The sequence below is a fragment of the Plodia interpunctella genome, chromosome 14, assembly GCF_027563975.2.
Source record: "Plodia interpunctella isolate USDA-ARS_2022_Savannah chromosome 14, ilPloInte3.2, whole genome shotgun sequence".
Lineage (NCBI taxonomy): Eukaryota > Metazoa > Arthropoda > Insecta > Lepidoptera > Pyralidae > Plodia > Plodia interpunctella.
The window spans coordinates 6,665,449-6,682,001 of record NC_071307.1 but is presented as its reverse complement, the minus strand read 5'-3'; the positions used below and the strand labels follow the sequence as shown (position 1 = coordinate 6,682,001).

Here is a 16,553-nt window from a genome sequence, read left to right as displayed (position 1 = left end):
AACGTGGGGATATGGTATGATGATAATAATCAGCAATCATTAAAATTACGATTTGAATGTTTCAGACGTAAGACTGAGTTAAATAGTGAAACTGTTAAAGATGCTCCGCTGGTAATGTCAACAAGCCAAGAAAATATGACTAGAGAAGATCGAGAAAGAGAAGCAATGTATAGACAATATATTGGTCAAAATTACACACAAACACCAATAAAAGATGAAGGCATATTCGGATTTGAACCAGATGGATCGTTTAGGTAAGTATTATGATTATTAAAACTTTATGGTACCTATTTTGATTAATAGAGCTAGAGCACATAGACAAAAAATCATTGCACTGAACACTATTCATGTCGTGAGGGATAAAACTAATTTGTAGGTAGGTGATTGTTTTGTAATGAATTTTTCTATCATAATTTCTTTCATACACGCCTTCTATCAGAATCTGCTTAGAAATTGTGCTTCAAAATTTGAATGCAGTGCTTCATCCATTCTCATTCATATGAATTCTCTTCATAGTTCTTCCGACGGCAATGCACCATATGAAGATTTTCATGAAAAGTACATTAGTTACAAGCATGAACCGTTTAGAAACAGAAGCGTAAGTTTCGAGCAGCGAACAGAAATTATCAATAAAAGGGAATCTCCTGATAGCAGGTATGCACGACATGGCTTGAAAATATTAATAATTAGCTTTTGCTGCGCTGCTATTTACTAGATTAATTTATTTTTCTTTGATAAATATATCGTGATAGGAAGAATGTTGTCTTCTGTCTCACTTGTGTTATTTATCCAAAATTTGTTTGATTAATTACGTCATATTAATTTAAAACTAACCATAGAAATAATGTTACAATCACTAGTTGGAAAATGATTATAATAAATTTTTAATGTAATTTCTTCTAGCACTGCCAGATCGAGCCCAGGATCACCTGAACCTGAAAGTACAATTGAAGTAGAGAACAGAACAAAAAGAGCTAAAATCTCTAATAATGTCACCACTATCTTAACTCCATTAGAAAAGTCATCTCCGTGCGCCTCTAATGAATCACTCACTGTTGATCATAGTAGGTAAGATGTAAAAAAACAATAATTTTAAATTGAATATGAAATATCTTCTTATTAGTAAAATATATGATTGAAATACATGACATTCATTCATATATTGTAGATATATTATAGTATAATATTTACGTTGTATATTTTAAAACGTTATGAACAAAACTTATAGGGATCATTCTGATGGTATGTGGAATGAATCTCAAACAACAGTTTTGCAAGTAGATTCAGGAACAGAAAATGGCACTGTAATAAGGTGAGTAATAGTCTTATATACTTAGATTATTTTATGGTAATACATACAATATAAAACATATTATATTAAATTAATCTTATTTTTCCAGTTCTTCTGATCTCAGTTCCCTAGCAGCTTCACCAGGTGCATTAGCATTGCTCACACCCACATCCAGAAGAAAACAATTACTATTGCTTCAACATCAGCAACGGTCGTCACTGGATACAGATGCGTTAGATGAGGAATTCGACGTTTCACAAGTAATTTTTAATTTTTGTTTATTTATTTATATTGTTGTAAGATTTAGTTGTTGAAAATAATAATAGAATTATAAATTTTTAATTCAAATTTAGTTATATTTGTATATATGATTTTGTTTTATTTACTAATAAACTGTCGATTTATATTTTGTTAAAAGATTTAAAATTACCTAATTCAAGTAGTATCATGCCAAACTAGGTGAAAACACACTAATTTCTATATAATTAAATAGTTATTTAAAGTAAATATTTTATGCGTTTTCAGAGTCAATCACCTACATCGCCCAGAAATAAATTAGACACATCCAGTTCAAGTTCAGCTCAAGCTCGATCTTCCTTATCACCATCAGCAGTGGTTCCCAATATAACATTGCCAATTACTAAACAACCAACCATTTCAAAAACTTCTCCAATTGGACCATCAAAAATTCCTCATACTCCAGCCATTGCTATCACTCACCCAAGTTTAGACTTAGCTGATGTTCCATTTAAGAGAACACCAAGTTTTATTAATAAAAAACGAGAACGAGCATTGAGTCCTTCAAGAAGAAAGGAATTGCAAAAGAAAGCTCAGCAAAAAGAACCAAATGGCACTCTTCCTCATCAAATCATAGAATCACCTTGTGAAGCACCTCTGAGTAAAACAGCCAGCAGTGATACTAGTTTAGCTAGAACCGATTCTGGTAAAATAAATACGACAGATGTTTCTGAAAGCACGACAACGACTGAAGACTATGTGACTGCAAATTCTGACAGTTCTAAAAAGAGTGGTACTAAAAATCAGAATCATAGTAAGTATTATTTATCAACTACATAAAATACAAAATAAATAAATAAATATATACGGACAAATCACACAGATTGAGCTAGCCCCAAAGTAAGTTCGAAACAGTGTGTTATGGAATACTAGCTCAACGATACTATATTTTATAACAAATACATATATAGATAAACATCCAAGACCCGGGCCAATTAGAAAAAGATCATTTTCCATCATGACCTGACGGAGGATCGAACCCGGGACCTCTCGGTTCAGAAGCAAGTACTTGCCACTGCGCCACCGAGGTCGTCAATATACACTTACTATACAGGTATTTTATGTAAATTACATATTAGGTAAATAATTTATGAATTTTTCAGATCCTGAAAATAATAAAACACAGGAAGGCTCGTCCTTTGAAAGTGCATCCAGTCTGTATTCTTCTACTCGAACAGAAATGATTGCGGAAGATTTGATTGTTCCCTGTTTTTCGCCGCCATTACAAATCAGTGACGATTTCATTGTCCCAGATCTATCATCTCCTCCACTGCCTTTACCTGATAGAATTCCTAGGACAACTGTAGAAAAAATTGAAGTGAAGGCAGAAGTAAATCCGACCATTAAAAGTATTAAGAGAGACAAGACTGAAATCATTAAACCTACGGAAGAACTACCGAAAATCACAAAGGTGCTGAAAATCGTGATTTCAATAGATATTTTATTCAGAATGTCTACATCAACATTTTTTAATTAAATATTATGTATTGCAGCGCTCTTCTCGAGACACAATAAGTGGTAAAAGTAGTTCAAGTGGCAGTTATAGTATAGGTTCAAATCCTAATGTTACAGAAGATATTGATAAAACACCTACTGAGAACAGTAAGAACATTCCTGAAAAACTAGAAGCCAAAATAAAGGAGACCATTGCAACAAGCCCAATGACTGAAAAGGAACAACGAGTTCCTAAAATGATGGTAAAATTTGTAAATATTTCTATTATTTACTTGTTTTTGTATTTTGTTTCGATACATATTTGATTCATTTAATTGTACTCATTTATTCAGGGTTCACTATCTGATGACGAAAGAAGTGTTCATTATTCGTCTTCTGGATATTATGAAAGTCCTGTTGAGGATGAAGATGATGGAGGTTTGAGTAAGTTCTACGCCTTTAACTGTTCTAAATTAACATTTTCTGATATAGCTGTGATAGACAGTCAAATATCTTTAACCTATCGGTACCTTTTTGGATGGCTATTTTTGACAATCTATATAAAATGTCAAAATTCTAATTGATACATATTTTTCAGCTTATAAACATTCTCAACGTTATCGAACTTCAAATAGACAAAAAACTTGGCTAGAAGAAAAGCGAAGGAAAAAGAAGGCGTTTACTTTGGAGTTTTCAAAATCATATGACGACTCAGTATCTACGTCACAAGATGACTGGAGTAAAAAACCAAAAGATCCGGATAGTATTAGTCAAAAGTCTGAGAGGAGTATATTCAAACCATCAAATTCGAAGTCACCATTGGATGATAAAATAACTGAACCTAGAAAAAAGAAGACCCACTTTATGGAAAAAACCAAAAGTGTACAATCGTCTCCGCGAGATGCAATAGATATAGAGAAATCTATCAAAGAAAAAATAGCCAAAGAGAAGGAAGTAGAGTCAAAAAGGCCTCAAGAAAGAGAAAGATATGTAAAACGAACAAAATTAAAGGCCAAAAGCCCTACACAAAGCAAAACAATCGATGGTAGTCACGGTTATAGGCCTCAGCATTATGACAGGCGCGAGGCTTCGGGTTCTAATATGAAATTGCAACTCAATATTCCTACGTCTGATGATTCTAGTGAACAGTACAGGAAAGATGGTAAGTTACCTTTACACGAGAAATTTTATGGTGGCAGGTTGTCATACTATAATAAAAATACGTCAACATTTTTTTTAGGTACGGGAAACGGGAATATATCACCACGAAAACATAGACGTTTACGAGATAGCCCTAGAAGGAAAACTGGAAGTAATTGTAGTTCAGTAAAATCACCAACTTCAAACAACAACCACACTATTTACAGGTATGTTTAATAATCATAGAATACATTGACCTCTGCATAGTTATTTCGCATATAATTTTTAACAAATTAATATTCTAATTTAATGCAGTTGTAGGCCACGAAAAAAAAGTGGTTCAAACGAAAGCATATCACTGCCTGGCAGTTTGCCGAGAAGAAAACAGTCGATACCAACAGTACCGTGTCTCGGTTCGTTAGAAGCCGAAGATATTGAGACAACGAGGACTCTTACAAGTGCTGGTTCTCGGTTGACACCTTTGCGTTACATCAAAAGTCCAACAACATCTCCTAGGCACCACAGAAAACAAGATAAAGGTAAGTTGTTTGTCATTTCAGAATAGTAGAGTCAAATGTTAGCCACAGGTTGCGAATTTCAATATACCAATTTAATTAATGTATCATTTATAGATGGAAAATTCGCAAAAGCAGCTTCAGCAGAATCCTTGAGATCAGTGTCACCAGGATCGGATTCTGTGTTTTATTCCGAGCAAACGGAACATAGTTTCGCTGGAGCTGATGGAGAAGCGAAAGCGCATTGCTTGCATTGTGGTAAAGAAGTTCATATTGTGACCGCTCCTCATGAACATGATAGCAGAGCTTCAAGAACATCTCATACTGATGTAAGTTTGGTAAAAACGAAACATATAACACATTTACTACATTGTAAAATTTGTTTAATTCGAAGATTTTACATAAATGATAATATCAACAGAAATGCATATTAAAATCATTATCACTTAGTACTGGCTATCCGACCAAATCAATCAAAAAGACCACCACGAATTATCTGATTCACAAGTGTCCATAACAATTGCTGCATTCCCTCGCTGTATCCCGTTGCATCAAATACGACTCGGCGCAGTGGTCGCCACCACTATTCCTAAGACCTACTAAGGTGCCGTTGTCAAATTGATTTATTTGTACACTTCTAGGAATCTTACGCTGACGCTACTCCTGAAATAGTACCAGCTCCGGCGGGGTTTGCTGACTCTCCTTCTTGTGTAAGCTCTAAAAAACAAGCAAGTGGCGCACGCCTGTATAAAAAATTAGATAAAAGATACAGATCTGAAGACAAAACAAGGCACTATAGGAGCCGACAAGATGTTAGAGCAAAGGTACGATTTTTAAACTACGTTACTATAGATGTACACAATAACCAAACAATGTTTTATCCATACCTTACTATTCATCAATACTAATATTATAAATGTAAAATTCTTTATGTAATACTTTCACGGCTTAACCGCTGGGGCGATTTTAATAGCATTTCGAATAGATATAATTTAGTTAAAGACTCGACATCAAACAGGCTTCTGCAGAGGAAGATGTGGATAATAACTAGCTAACTAGGTTCTTGTTCTAAAATATTACTCCATATTTTTCCGTGGATCACTCATAATATAGCAGCTTAATCATAAAAATAAATAGGAATTATTTAATATTTTAAACGGACTCAGGGCTTCGAGACGTCACAGCCAAAAATATAACCGTGAACACGCTTACAAGAAAATCTAACAGCGAGCTCATGTTTAACCAGTATTGTTAATCTTGTAGTCTGAAGAAAGAGGTAAAGAAGAATATGCAGCAACTGACAAACCACAAGACACAAGAATAGCAAGGTCGGCTGGAAACAGTTTAGATAAATTAGCTAGCTCAGGAAGTGTAGACCCAGATGGTAAGACATCAAAATTTTAACATATTAAGGTTACATGTTTTAATTAGATGGTATGTGATTGTGTAGATAATTTTATGTTGTGTATCATTGCTATACAGATTCGAGTAGGCGGGAAGACAAAAGTAAGTTCAGAGCTTTCCTTGTTTGTGAAATTTGTAAATATTTAGATTTTTACTGAACGTAGAAAATTTTATAGAACATGAAGAATGCTCTGGAAGTTCTGAAGGTGCTGATGGATCGAAAGAAGAACGAGGAGTATATGCAGCTCCATGGTGGTGTGGAAACTGGATATTGTTATCTGAAAGTGACGACCATTGGACAAGAATTCCTCCAGGTAATAAAGAAATATTTTTTTATTTTCTATATATATATTTTAAATATATACTAGGTATATATTTTAATTACTAATTTGTTATGATGATATTGGAATTTTTGAATAATAAATAGTCAAACATAATAACAGTATAATATTTTGCAATAATTAATATGTCACTTGCAGACGTCTTAGATACAAGTGAAAACAGCAAAGAAGACCCAACAGAATCTGAATCCGAATTTAACAAAAGATATGTGGCTCTCACACATCGTCTCGTTCACAGAAGAGCTTGTATTGAACTGAATAGAAGACAAGCTGACAATTCTTTTGGTAAGTTTTTATTAGCCTTTTTTAAATCATATGAAACAAGCACTGGAAGAAACAAAAATATCTGAAATCAATAAAACACTCAATTCTTAAAATTTAGTTAAAAACATAGAACCATACATTAATTCCCTATTTAATAAAAAAAACAAAAGACAATAGGTACTTTATTTATTCAAAAACTGTGTTGCACTACATACCAAAATTTATGTACAAATTTGGACTTTATTCCATATGGCATTCTTTACCAAATACCAGTATCAGTAAATCCATATTGTTTTAGTAAAAAAAAATCATGGTGGAATATTTAAAAATATTTAAAATTTAGTAAAAAAATTATTACTATGCAACCGCGTCCTTCAGGAAACTCATTACAGTTTTAACCAACGTCGGTTACGACATCAACAACGCATGCGATAACTGCCCCATTTCCAAATAGTGACGTATCGTATATTTCTGGTACTCTCAATATTTAAAGAGCGTCACCTATTATTTTAAGATTGTCCACGAATTCTTTCTTATCTGCTGTATTGGCACCATCAGTACTGGCTTTTCTCCATGACATAACACTGATAGCAAAGACAAAAATATTGATTTTTTTATATCTAGATTTATGCTGGATTTATGGATTGACCTTGAACTATATTAAGAGTAATAAATTATGAATTGGAATAGGATTAAAATTAGTTGATCTAAATGCAGCGAATCTTTTTATAAAGAACGGAACTCAAGCTGAACTATATTTAATTCTCGACGCGTTTGGTACGTCAGTTCTTAGTTGTAGAGGGCACGCGACTGTTGCGGGTTGGCCAGATGATATTTTTACGTTTGACGTGCTAAACGGTTTACTATGTATTGATTTTATAACTAATGTCAGTTAATACATTGAACTAGGACTGTGACATAATGCTAATAAAGTTTATGCGCGCGAAGTAAATATTGTGACATATTAGGGTCAAGATTTGAAGTTCAAGAACGTATTTCGATTCGTGGTTTCAACATGGGACACTCATGTGAGTATTACACAATCTATTTAATCTTTAAAAGTAATTATAATCAGTATTTATAATTAAATAAACTCTCAATCTGATTCAAATTATGCCGGTTATGCCGGTTTATTATTTTTGTAATAATAATTATATTTAACAGCAGTTAGTTTAAATTAATTACTTGCTTTTGATTAAATTTTAGTCAGAGAAGTATTGAGTCCCAAGGGGGGACTCAGACAGAAGTTGGAAGAGATTTTCAAATTGATGTTGATGGTCTGGTGCCGTCAGTGTCAAGTCAACAAACTTGTTGCTCCTGAACCATGTGGTAAAGTTAACATTAATAAAGGTCTAAAATTATACTAATATTTATATACCTACGTTGTAAATAAATGGATTTTAACTAACATTGTAAGATACAACATTTTATTCATTAACATGTATATTATACTCTTACATATTTCTGTTTAAATTCTTGGCTAATCTGTGAAAAATACAGTTAAAATATTTCAATTACCTATTTGTAGCTTTATATATGTTTAAGTATTTGGTTAATAAATGCGTAATTAGTACCCCAGGGTAGTACTTTAAGGCCATCACTCTTTTTTATTATAATAAATATTACTTTTCTTTCAATTATTCACTTTATGAATATAATTATTCACTTTATGGTATAAAATTAATTTGATTTTTTTCAGGAAGGGTTTTCTGTCAACTTTTCTGCATTAGGCTTAACAGTTAAATTTCCTCCAACATATAAATTATTTTCTATGAATGAATTCTACGGTTATCACGTTTTGGCATATCGCCAACAAGCGAAAGTAATTTCGCAGGCAAAACTATGTTACCGTTCTAGGCATCAAGTGCACTATTAGTGTCAGGGTCACTTTTTTGTTTTAGTAGTTTACTACCGTCTCTAGGTCACCTTTTACGATTTAGATTACCGATTTTTAAACTGAATCTTCAAATAGGTTAAGCTCTTATTTTATTCATTCTAAGCTGAGATATAAAATGCTTAGACTTTTTGGATTTTAAAATTACTCAGGACTTAATTACAAAGGATCTTTTTTACGGTCGGTTTTTCAATTGAACCTACGTTTAAATAAAGAGAGATCACAAAATAATTGCTGCCCATTTATTAATAAAACAATTCTTCAATGGTTGTCAAAATAAAAAATGTCTTTTTAAATATCAACAACTTTTGTTTCCAGAGAGTGACAAAACAGTGGTAGTAAGACGTGGCAATGAGGAGTTTGGATTTAGGATCCACGGGAGCAAGCCAGTCGTGGTGTCAGCGATCGAACCCGACACCCCAGCTGAGACGTCAGGCTTGGAGGTCGGGGACATTGTCATAGCTGTTAATGGTGAGTTCAATACTTACTTATTGGTACACACTACAGATTATAATTTAAGTATTATAGAACTACATTGTATGTAATGATTAGTTGTAAGACAAAAAGTGGGTACACACAGCATTTGTAGCATTGCTGGTCTGGCATGAAAATAAGTTATAATACATCTTGTAGTTATCAAAGGATATTGGAGTGATTGCTTCTACACTAGGTCTTTCTAGAAGGTCTCTAGGTAGCCTCTAGAAGGTACTCTATAAGAACGCCTCTATAACCTAATAATACAAAATTCTCATATAAATGTATACTTTTGTGGCTTTGGTTTAAAACGTAAAATAAAAGTATTCGCAGGAATTGTTATTCTTATTTCTAGTGTAGTATTAACTTGTTGCAGGGATCAGCGTATTAGACAAAACCCATTCAGAAGTAGTGAAAATTGCACATTCTGGATCAGAAATATTGGAATTAGATGTAAGTAATAAATTTGATACTAAACATACATTCATAATCCTATCAGTACTGACGACATTTTTTTTCATACTAATACTATAAAAAGAAAAAAAATGTATTTTTGTTTATATTAACTCAAAACTACTGAACCAATTTTTGTTAAATTGCACAGAAAGATAGACGAATTTTCGGGAGTAACATAGGGTACTTTTTTGTTATGGTTTTGCCCGAGCAAATTCGGGCCGGACCGCTAGTATAGTATATGCTTAAAGAAGGAAACTTTGTTTGTATTAGTGCCTGAATATTTTGTGAATATTTTGAAACTTAAGATACCTATTTTAAAAAATTAAAATAAAATAAAAACAATTTTTGCCAATCAGGTAGCACGAACCTGTGAAGTAGTAGCATCCTTAGCTCACGAAGGTGGACCAGCTGCCTTGTACTCTGGATACTTATGGCGAGCCACGCCAGCGAGACCTCACCACCCACCTCGCTGGACACGACGATGGTTCGTCTTGAAGCGAGACAACTGCCTCTACTATTATAAGACGGACTCAGTAAGTTGACGATACTTTATTTTCTTGAATTTCTAGCGAAAATGGAAGGTCGCCTCAAAGTTTTTGTCTTCTTTACTCATCTAGCTTTTTGTTAGTATTTTCTATTACTACGGATGATTCCGTCCGTCCATATTACCGAATAATGATTTAAAGGCGTAAACAGGTGATAACATTTTACTAACGTCCACATGCTTTTTCCCATATCGTGTACGAATAGTTTAAAAAAAAAGAGAAAGAGAAATTGTGGACGCAATGTCGTGCTACGTGTTTTATGTTTGGTATCCCCTTATCATCCACCTCGCTGAGTAGGTACCGTAACGTTTGTGGTTTGTGTCGTAGAGGAACAAATGTGTAAAGTCCAATAGACTGAATTTTTGTTCATGGGTCATCATTATCATAATTTCAGCCATTTTTTAATGTAAAATGTCCGTTAAAAAATGGCTGAAATTATGACAATGATGACCCATATATGTGACCGTATTTCTGTTTGGTCATCAAATAATATTAAGACTTTACTGAAGAGTTAGTTAAATGCACTTGATTTTCAGAGTATCCACCCTGTCGGCGCTCTAATGCTGGTGAACTATCAACTAACTGAAGAGGATGCAGGGAGACCACATGGCTTCAGACTGCAGCGCGGCGGTGGCACAAGACTACAGCTCGCAGCTGACAACGGAGAAGCAGCCGCCAGGTGGCGTGCTGTGTTAGCACACGGTATTGACGCCAGCAATCAGGTTGGTGTTATTATTTTGTATTTAGATAGTAAGTTTAAATAATTCTATTGTAATAAAGAAATGGTACAATATATCTCGTGAAATAACATATCAGAGCATAGAGGGACCTTCAAACCAATTTAGGTACTATTCCCACACATTCGTCGTGATAATGCGGAAGCACGCTAGTAGATGGCTCTGAGTCTTGCATTTGCTGGTGAGAGCGAGTAGTGTGTACGTGTGTACGTGCGTGCGAGTAGGTACAACGGCTACACACAATCGTCGAAGTCAGACAGATGCCGACGAGAATGAGAGGTAGTTTATATAAGAGACTTTATTTACGGCAAGGAGAAACCAGAATTGAACGACGAACTGCCAAAGTTGATTGTGCCAAAGTGAATTGAAAGTTTGGCGAACTGTTTGCCGATAGCGTATAGATGGCATCGCACTTTTGTAAATCTATCATGGCTGCAACACACTGTGTCAGCGAACATCGGCAATCTCAAATACGATAATGTGAGTTTTGTATTAACAACGCAAGCAAAATGCAGCAATGTCCGTTGATATTGCCAGAATTCGTCGAATTCATCGCCGATAGTATATACTGACAGGCATATCACTGAAATGTGAGACTTAAAATTGCAAGTAAATTTAATACTATTTATAAATAAATATCACGTTTTACAGAGAGATGGTTGGTTAGAAGTAACAATGAGGAATATGAAACTACCGCCATCTTCTATCCCCCGGCCTGACTGCTTCGGCTACCTCATGAAACTTGGGTCCAAATGGAAGTCCTGGGCGAAAAGATACTGCGTGCTGAAAGACGCTTGCTTATACTTCTACAATGATGGAAACAGCAAGTGTGCATTTGGTAAGGTTTTTTGTTATACCATGGAATACTTAGGTGGTCAGCACTACGATGTTTAAATATATATTCGGTGAAGATCAGTTATGTCGTGCAATGTAGTTCCATAGTGATTAAATTTTCTGAAAATAATCTCTATTCCATCATTTTTGTATTTATGAATGTAATTATTCATTAAATGTTGTACCTTCTCCATGATTAATTCAAAATACTAATTAGGACCTAATTTTCAAAATGGCATTTTTGTTTCGAAATTTATTCTGTTAACCTAAATTATTTGTATCAAGTACACAATAATGAAAACTTTTTGCACTGTGAAGGAAAAGACATGATTTATGTATTAAAGGATCGATGTTTTAATCCTTAAACTGCTCTGTTTGGGAACTTGGCATAACCACGGCCCTTTAGTAACCCTTTGGGAGTATTTTTTATGTCCCTTCGTTGACGAGTTCTTTGTTGGCTAATACCCTTACAAATAAGTTTTTTGTCTCTCTATTTTGTGCCTTAGAGCAAATGTCTTGTACAGGGCGCACAGCGCAGATGGTTGGTGATTTGTAAATCAATATAAACAAAATATGCATAATATTGTTTGCGAATGATCATTAATAGACAGATACCACTGGTTTTTCAGTAGGTAAATATACTCACCTAAATTTCCATAATTTATATTTGAAGAAAAATTATAGATTGACAAAGATGTGTAGTTCTGTGATAGAGTCGCTACTGTCTAGTTAATTAGACGAGAAAAGAATATTTAAAATTATTTGAAAGTTTTAGATTTTATATCAATAGGCCGGATCTATATCCTTGTCAGTCTGAAGTAGCGACAATCTACATAGACATTTACTGTTGATACGAAATGTTTGTATGCGATGCGCGGTGTATATAATGCTCTCTCTTATACAGGCATGGCATGCCTTCACGGCTACAGAATACAGACGTGCGCGCCGGGCGGCAAAAAATATGCCTTCGAAGTGATGCCCACGGAGCCCAAACAGAGGCACTTCTACTTCCACACTGAGTCTGAGATGGACAGGAAACGGTAAGTTGGATAAATTACATGAAGTCATTTTTTTCTTACCAGTCCTAACATGTAAATAGTCTCCACAATACTTATAGTTGAATTTTGTTATACGTAAATCAAATCTATATATATAAAACTCTTCCGTTATTGAGTGACTGACTGATTACAACGCACAAATTGAAATTCAAATTCAAAATTCTTTATTCAATTTAGGATGATATACATCATTTATTGACATCAAAAAATTACTTAAACTAAGTCTACTCCAAAGCGCACAGCGGAAACTACTGGCCGTAGAAAGCTGAAATTTGGTGTGTAGGTTTCTAGGACAGTGTAGGGGAGCACTAAGAAGGAATTTCTGGAAATGTCAGAACAATCAAACAGATTTTTACTCAAATACGAAGTTGTGGGCATAAACTAGTATTAGATACAATGTTTGCATTCAAAAGTAAAATATTTAATCATGCAAGTAATTTCTCTACACGTTTATTTTAATTTAAAACAAGAAATGGTAAGATTGTCAATAAAAATAATCTAAGAAAAATTTTCCGCACACATTCGCACGCGAATGCATGAACATTGCGGAGTTTGTGTCAGATCCTATAATTACCACAAGAAAATCCCAGCTATTTAGGTACGCCGAATCCGCGTGGAGTTAAATCCAGTGTTCGCGTGGAGCCGGCATTAGAGTAAAAGTGGAGACAAGAAACCATGATAAACCAGTTTAATTAAAGTATAAATTGATTTTCAGATGGATGGCAGCCCTGGAATATTCCATAGACAGGTGGATGAAGGCTGGTTGACTACGCCACTTCATACTAGAAGATCCATTCGATTTCATATAATTATAGTTAATTAAATTATTTGTTCGACTCTTTTGTACCTTATTCCCGTTACCTTAAGCCTATAGTCCGTTGAAATTTTAAACAAACCAAAAAAGGTCCATTCTTTGTTATTATTCTTAATCTTCTATGAAGACTACCGGTAGTTTTTGTTCTCTTTTTATTTGCAAAATTGTATATGAATGCACTGCACATTGCAATTTTAACACAAACAAAGAAACCATAAGGTAGGCAATTATTAACGCAGTATTTGCCGAGGATGAAAAATTATGTCTTTGAAATTTTTGAGAAAAAAAATATTAATACCATTGAGCACAATTTATTTAGAAAATGTGAGTGTTAGACATATGTGCGTATTTATTATTTAAATTCATAGAATTTTCCACATAAGAATGATCTTAATGAAAAAACTTAATTAAATTTAAATGGACTAAACGTGTTTCTTTTTAGGATAACCTGTTAGGTATTATGTTATTTTATACAAATTATATGAGAAAGTGAAAAAATAATATCATCACCAAAAATATAATATCAACCAACAATGTCACCATAATCTAATAATAAATATAGAATTATATTATTTTACACAAATATTTACAAGATACATTTTGGGAATGATAATAACAAAAAAATATTTGTACTTAAATAGTTTAATTTGGAGAACATAATTACATATCGAGAAAATTTATTATATGCAATATAAAATTCATATTAAAAGTTAATATTCAAACATGTACAAATTTTCTTCTTGCCAGAAATAAAGAAGAACAAAGAATTTGAAAATATAGTACCAGCTTGAACTTACTAACTTGCATGCAGATGTTACAATATATAAAAAAATACATTATTTGATGAATTCGATTTTATATAGCTTATTGAATATACATTCTAAAATCAATAAATTATAGTATTTGAACCAGTGAAAAGGCAGTGAATGTAATATAATACAATATTTACAACGAGATTGACATAAATTATTATTAGCATATACCTAGTTTTAATTCTATCACGCCAAAATATTACGATGTTTATAATATAATATCATAGAAATTACTAACAAAATTGCAAAATTGCTTTAATGAATTTTATAACTAAATTAGAACTTAATAATTGAATTACAAATCACTTACAGAGGTAATCGATATATTTATCAAAACAGCGAAAAATGAATAAAGGAAATATATAACTAAAATATTTACATGTAAACCTATGTATTTGACTATAGATTTTTAGGTAATATTACCTGAAAAGGAAAAATATGGCGAAAGTCTATTACTTATATGCACCTAAATTATAATTGGGCATCCTAAAACTACATCGTTTTCAGTTTAATTGGGTTTAATTACAAATTTTCATGAATTTAATGATGTTATATGTCACTGCTACACTCCTAGGAAGGTAGTATTTTAATGTATGTATGTTTATATTTGTGACAAGGTACTCGCACACTCATTAATAAAATATTTGAACCGACATATAACAATATGAAGTTACGTATTTGCTCTTAACAATTATGAAAATGAGAATAATTGATGATAATTATTTGATTAGATTTTACTCTCATGATATGGTACTGAATTAAATAGTAATTTGTATTGTTGGATCGAGGACTTGGAATATAGGATATCGGCTTATGAATAGGTAATGAAGGAATGGCAACTGTTATAATGTATGTATAATCTTGCCAAAGAGAAAATATAAAAGACGTTTCATGAAATTAAATGAAACTATAATAATTTTCCGTAAATTTCCAAATTAAAGGTGCCAAAATGAACATTAAACATTGGTTGAAGGAACCAATATTAAGATTTTGAAAATTCTAAATATATAAGCAATTAATAATATAGCTTTAGATAAAAAGAACTATCATGTTACATTGAAAAAGAATATTGGGCGATGAATATTAAAACATAGAAATAAAATCAAATAATATTCCTATTATAATATGTAGTATACATAAAAATATTTACTAGACGTGGTACCTATGTAGATTACATAGAAACTAGTATACATAAATAATAATGTGCCAATACTTGGTAAATAGGGAAATAGTGGTTTTGAATAAACTTTAGTTGTGATTGTAACCTTGTTTTACATCATTATTATCAGTGTTGTGAATTTAATACATGTTTTTAATAGCTTTCTTATTTTTAATATATTAGTTTTGTTCATAAAATTTGTAAATATAATTAGTTATTTAAAGGGTTGAAAATAATTTATGAAAAATTACATCATTATATTGGAATTAATGTTAAATATTAAAATACAAAATGTAATATTCGTTTTCCCCTTAGCATGTGGTCCATACTAGGTGACTTAAAAATTGTGCATTAAAATAATACATTAATTGAGGAATAAAATTTCAAAGCGATCTTTTGTAAATAAATAATCAGGTAACGCTCAAATATATTAATTAATTAATAAATAAAAAAGACTTGAAGGCATAAAACATTGGTAAAAAGCTTATAGATTTTAGACTTGTATACCTGTTAGTGAGTGTTTAATGATATATTATTGAGACTTTTTGTTATATTATTGCAAATTTATAAATGCACGTTGTAATAAAATAGTTAATCGTCTATTGGTAATTCATAGATTTATATATATAACGAAAAAATTATAAAATAGCATTAATGTGTTCAGTAAATAAGTATACAGAACAGCACGAGATGAGCAGGTTAAAAGTTTATTTATTTTTATGTATTTAAACAGCGTATATATTGTTATCTGTGCCAAATATTGCCAATTTATTATTATTGAGAGTAATGCCAAAGTTAGATTTTAAGTGTTCTGTTATATATTAAATTTATTAAGTACTTATGCACCGAATTAAGTTTAAATTTTTTGACGATGCGTACGAAGAGAATGGTTTGGGACGATGATAACGTCTAAATAGACGATTTTTAAAATACATATTATATGTGAATGTATGATAGATTTCATTGTAATAAAGTATTAAAACTACATTAAGTCTTTCATTTATCTAAATTTCAATATTTTATACCTTAACATATCTAAAGCTAGTGACGCCATAGACCTGTCTCTTGAATGGATAGAGATGCT

At 32.4% G+C, this 16,553-nt stretch overlaps 1 protein-coding gene across 10 annotated transcripts in view; it reads left to right on the top strand.

Annotated features, from left to right (window-relative positions):
* Positions 1-16,454, top strand: part of LOC128675639 (uncharacterized protein) — a 173,164-nt gene extending 156,710 nt beyond the window's left edge. For 4 of the 10 annotated variants that reach the window (XM_053755170.2, XM_053755168.1, XM_053755162.1 and 1 more), the window contains 25 exons: positions 66-254; positions 517-654; positions 904-1,068; positions 1,229-1,312; positions 1,401-1,551; positions 1,817-2,342; positions 2,692-2,999; positions 3,082-3,294; positions 3,376-3,466; positions 3,621-4,184; positions 4,263-4,389; positions 4,478-4,701; positions 4,795-5,006; positions 5,319-5,501; positions 5,941-6,061; positions 6,160-6,183; positions 6,258-6,395; positions 6,561-6,707; positions 8,899-9,051; positions 9,431-9,507; positions 9,867-10,043; positions 10,592-10,777; positions 11,444-11,630; positions 12,531-12,666; positions 13,400-16,454. In XM_053755170.2, the coding sequence (XP_053611145.1) occupies positions 66-254; positions 517-654; positions 904-1,068; positions 1,229-1,312; positions 1,401-1,551; positions 1,817-2,342; positions 2,692-2,999; positions 3,082-3,294; positions 3,376-3,466; positions 3,621-4,184; positions 4,263-4,389; positions 4,478-4,701; positions 4,795-5,006; positions 5,319-5,501; positions 5,941-6,061; positions 6,160-6,183; positions 6,258-6,395; positions 6,561-6,707; positions 8,899-9,051; positions 9,431-9,507; positions 9,867-10,043; positions 10,592-10,777; positions 11,444-11,630; positions 12,531-12,666; positions 13,400-13,451 (4,573 nt within the window). In that variant the 3' untranslated portion in view covers positions 13,452-16,454. The remainder of the gene's footprint in view (positions 1-65; positions 255-516; positions 655-903; positions 1,069-1,228; positions 1,313-1,400; positions 1,552-1,816; positions 2,343-2,691; positions 3,000-3,081; positions 3,295-3,375; positions 3,467-3,620; positions 4,185-4,262; positions 4,390-4,477; positions 4,702-4,794; positions 5,007-5,318; positions 5,502-5,940; positions 6,062-6,159; positions 6,184-6,257; positions 6,396-6,560; positions 6,708-8,898; positions 9,052-9,430; positions 9,508-9,866; positions 10,044-10,591; positions 10,778-11,443; positions 11,631-12,530; positions 12,667-13,399) is intronic. The other 6 variants (XM_053755165.1, XM_053755164.1, XM_053755163.1 and 3 more) reach the window with 6 other exon arrangements.
* Positions 16,455-16,553: the final 99 nt, after the last annotated feature.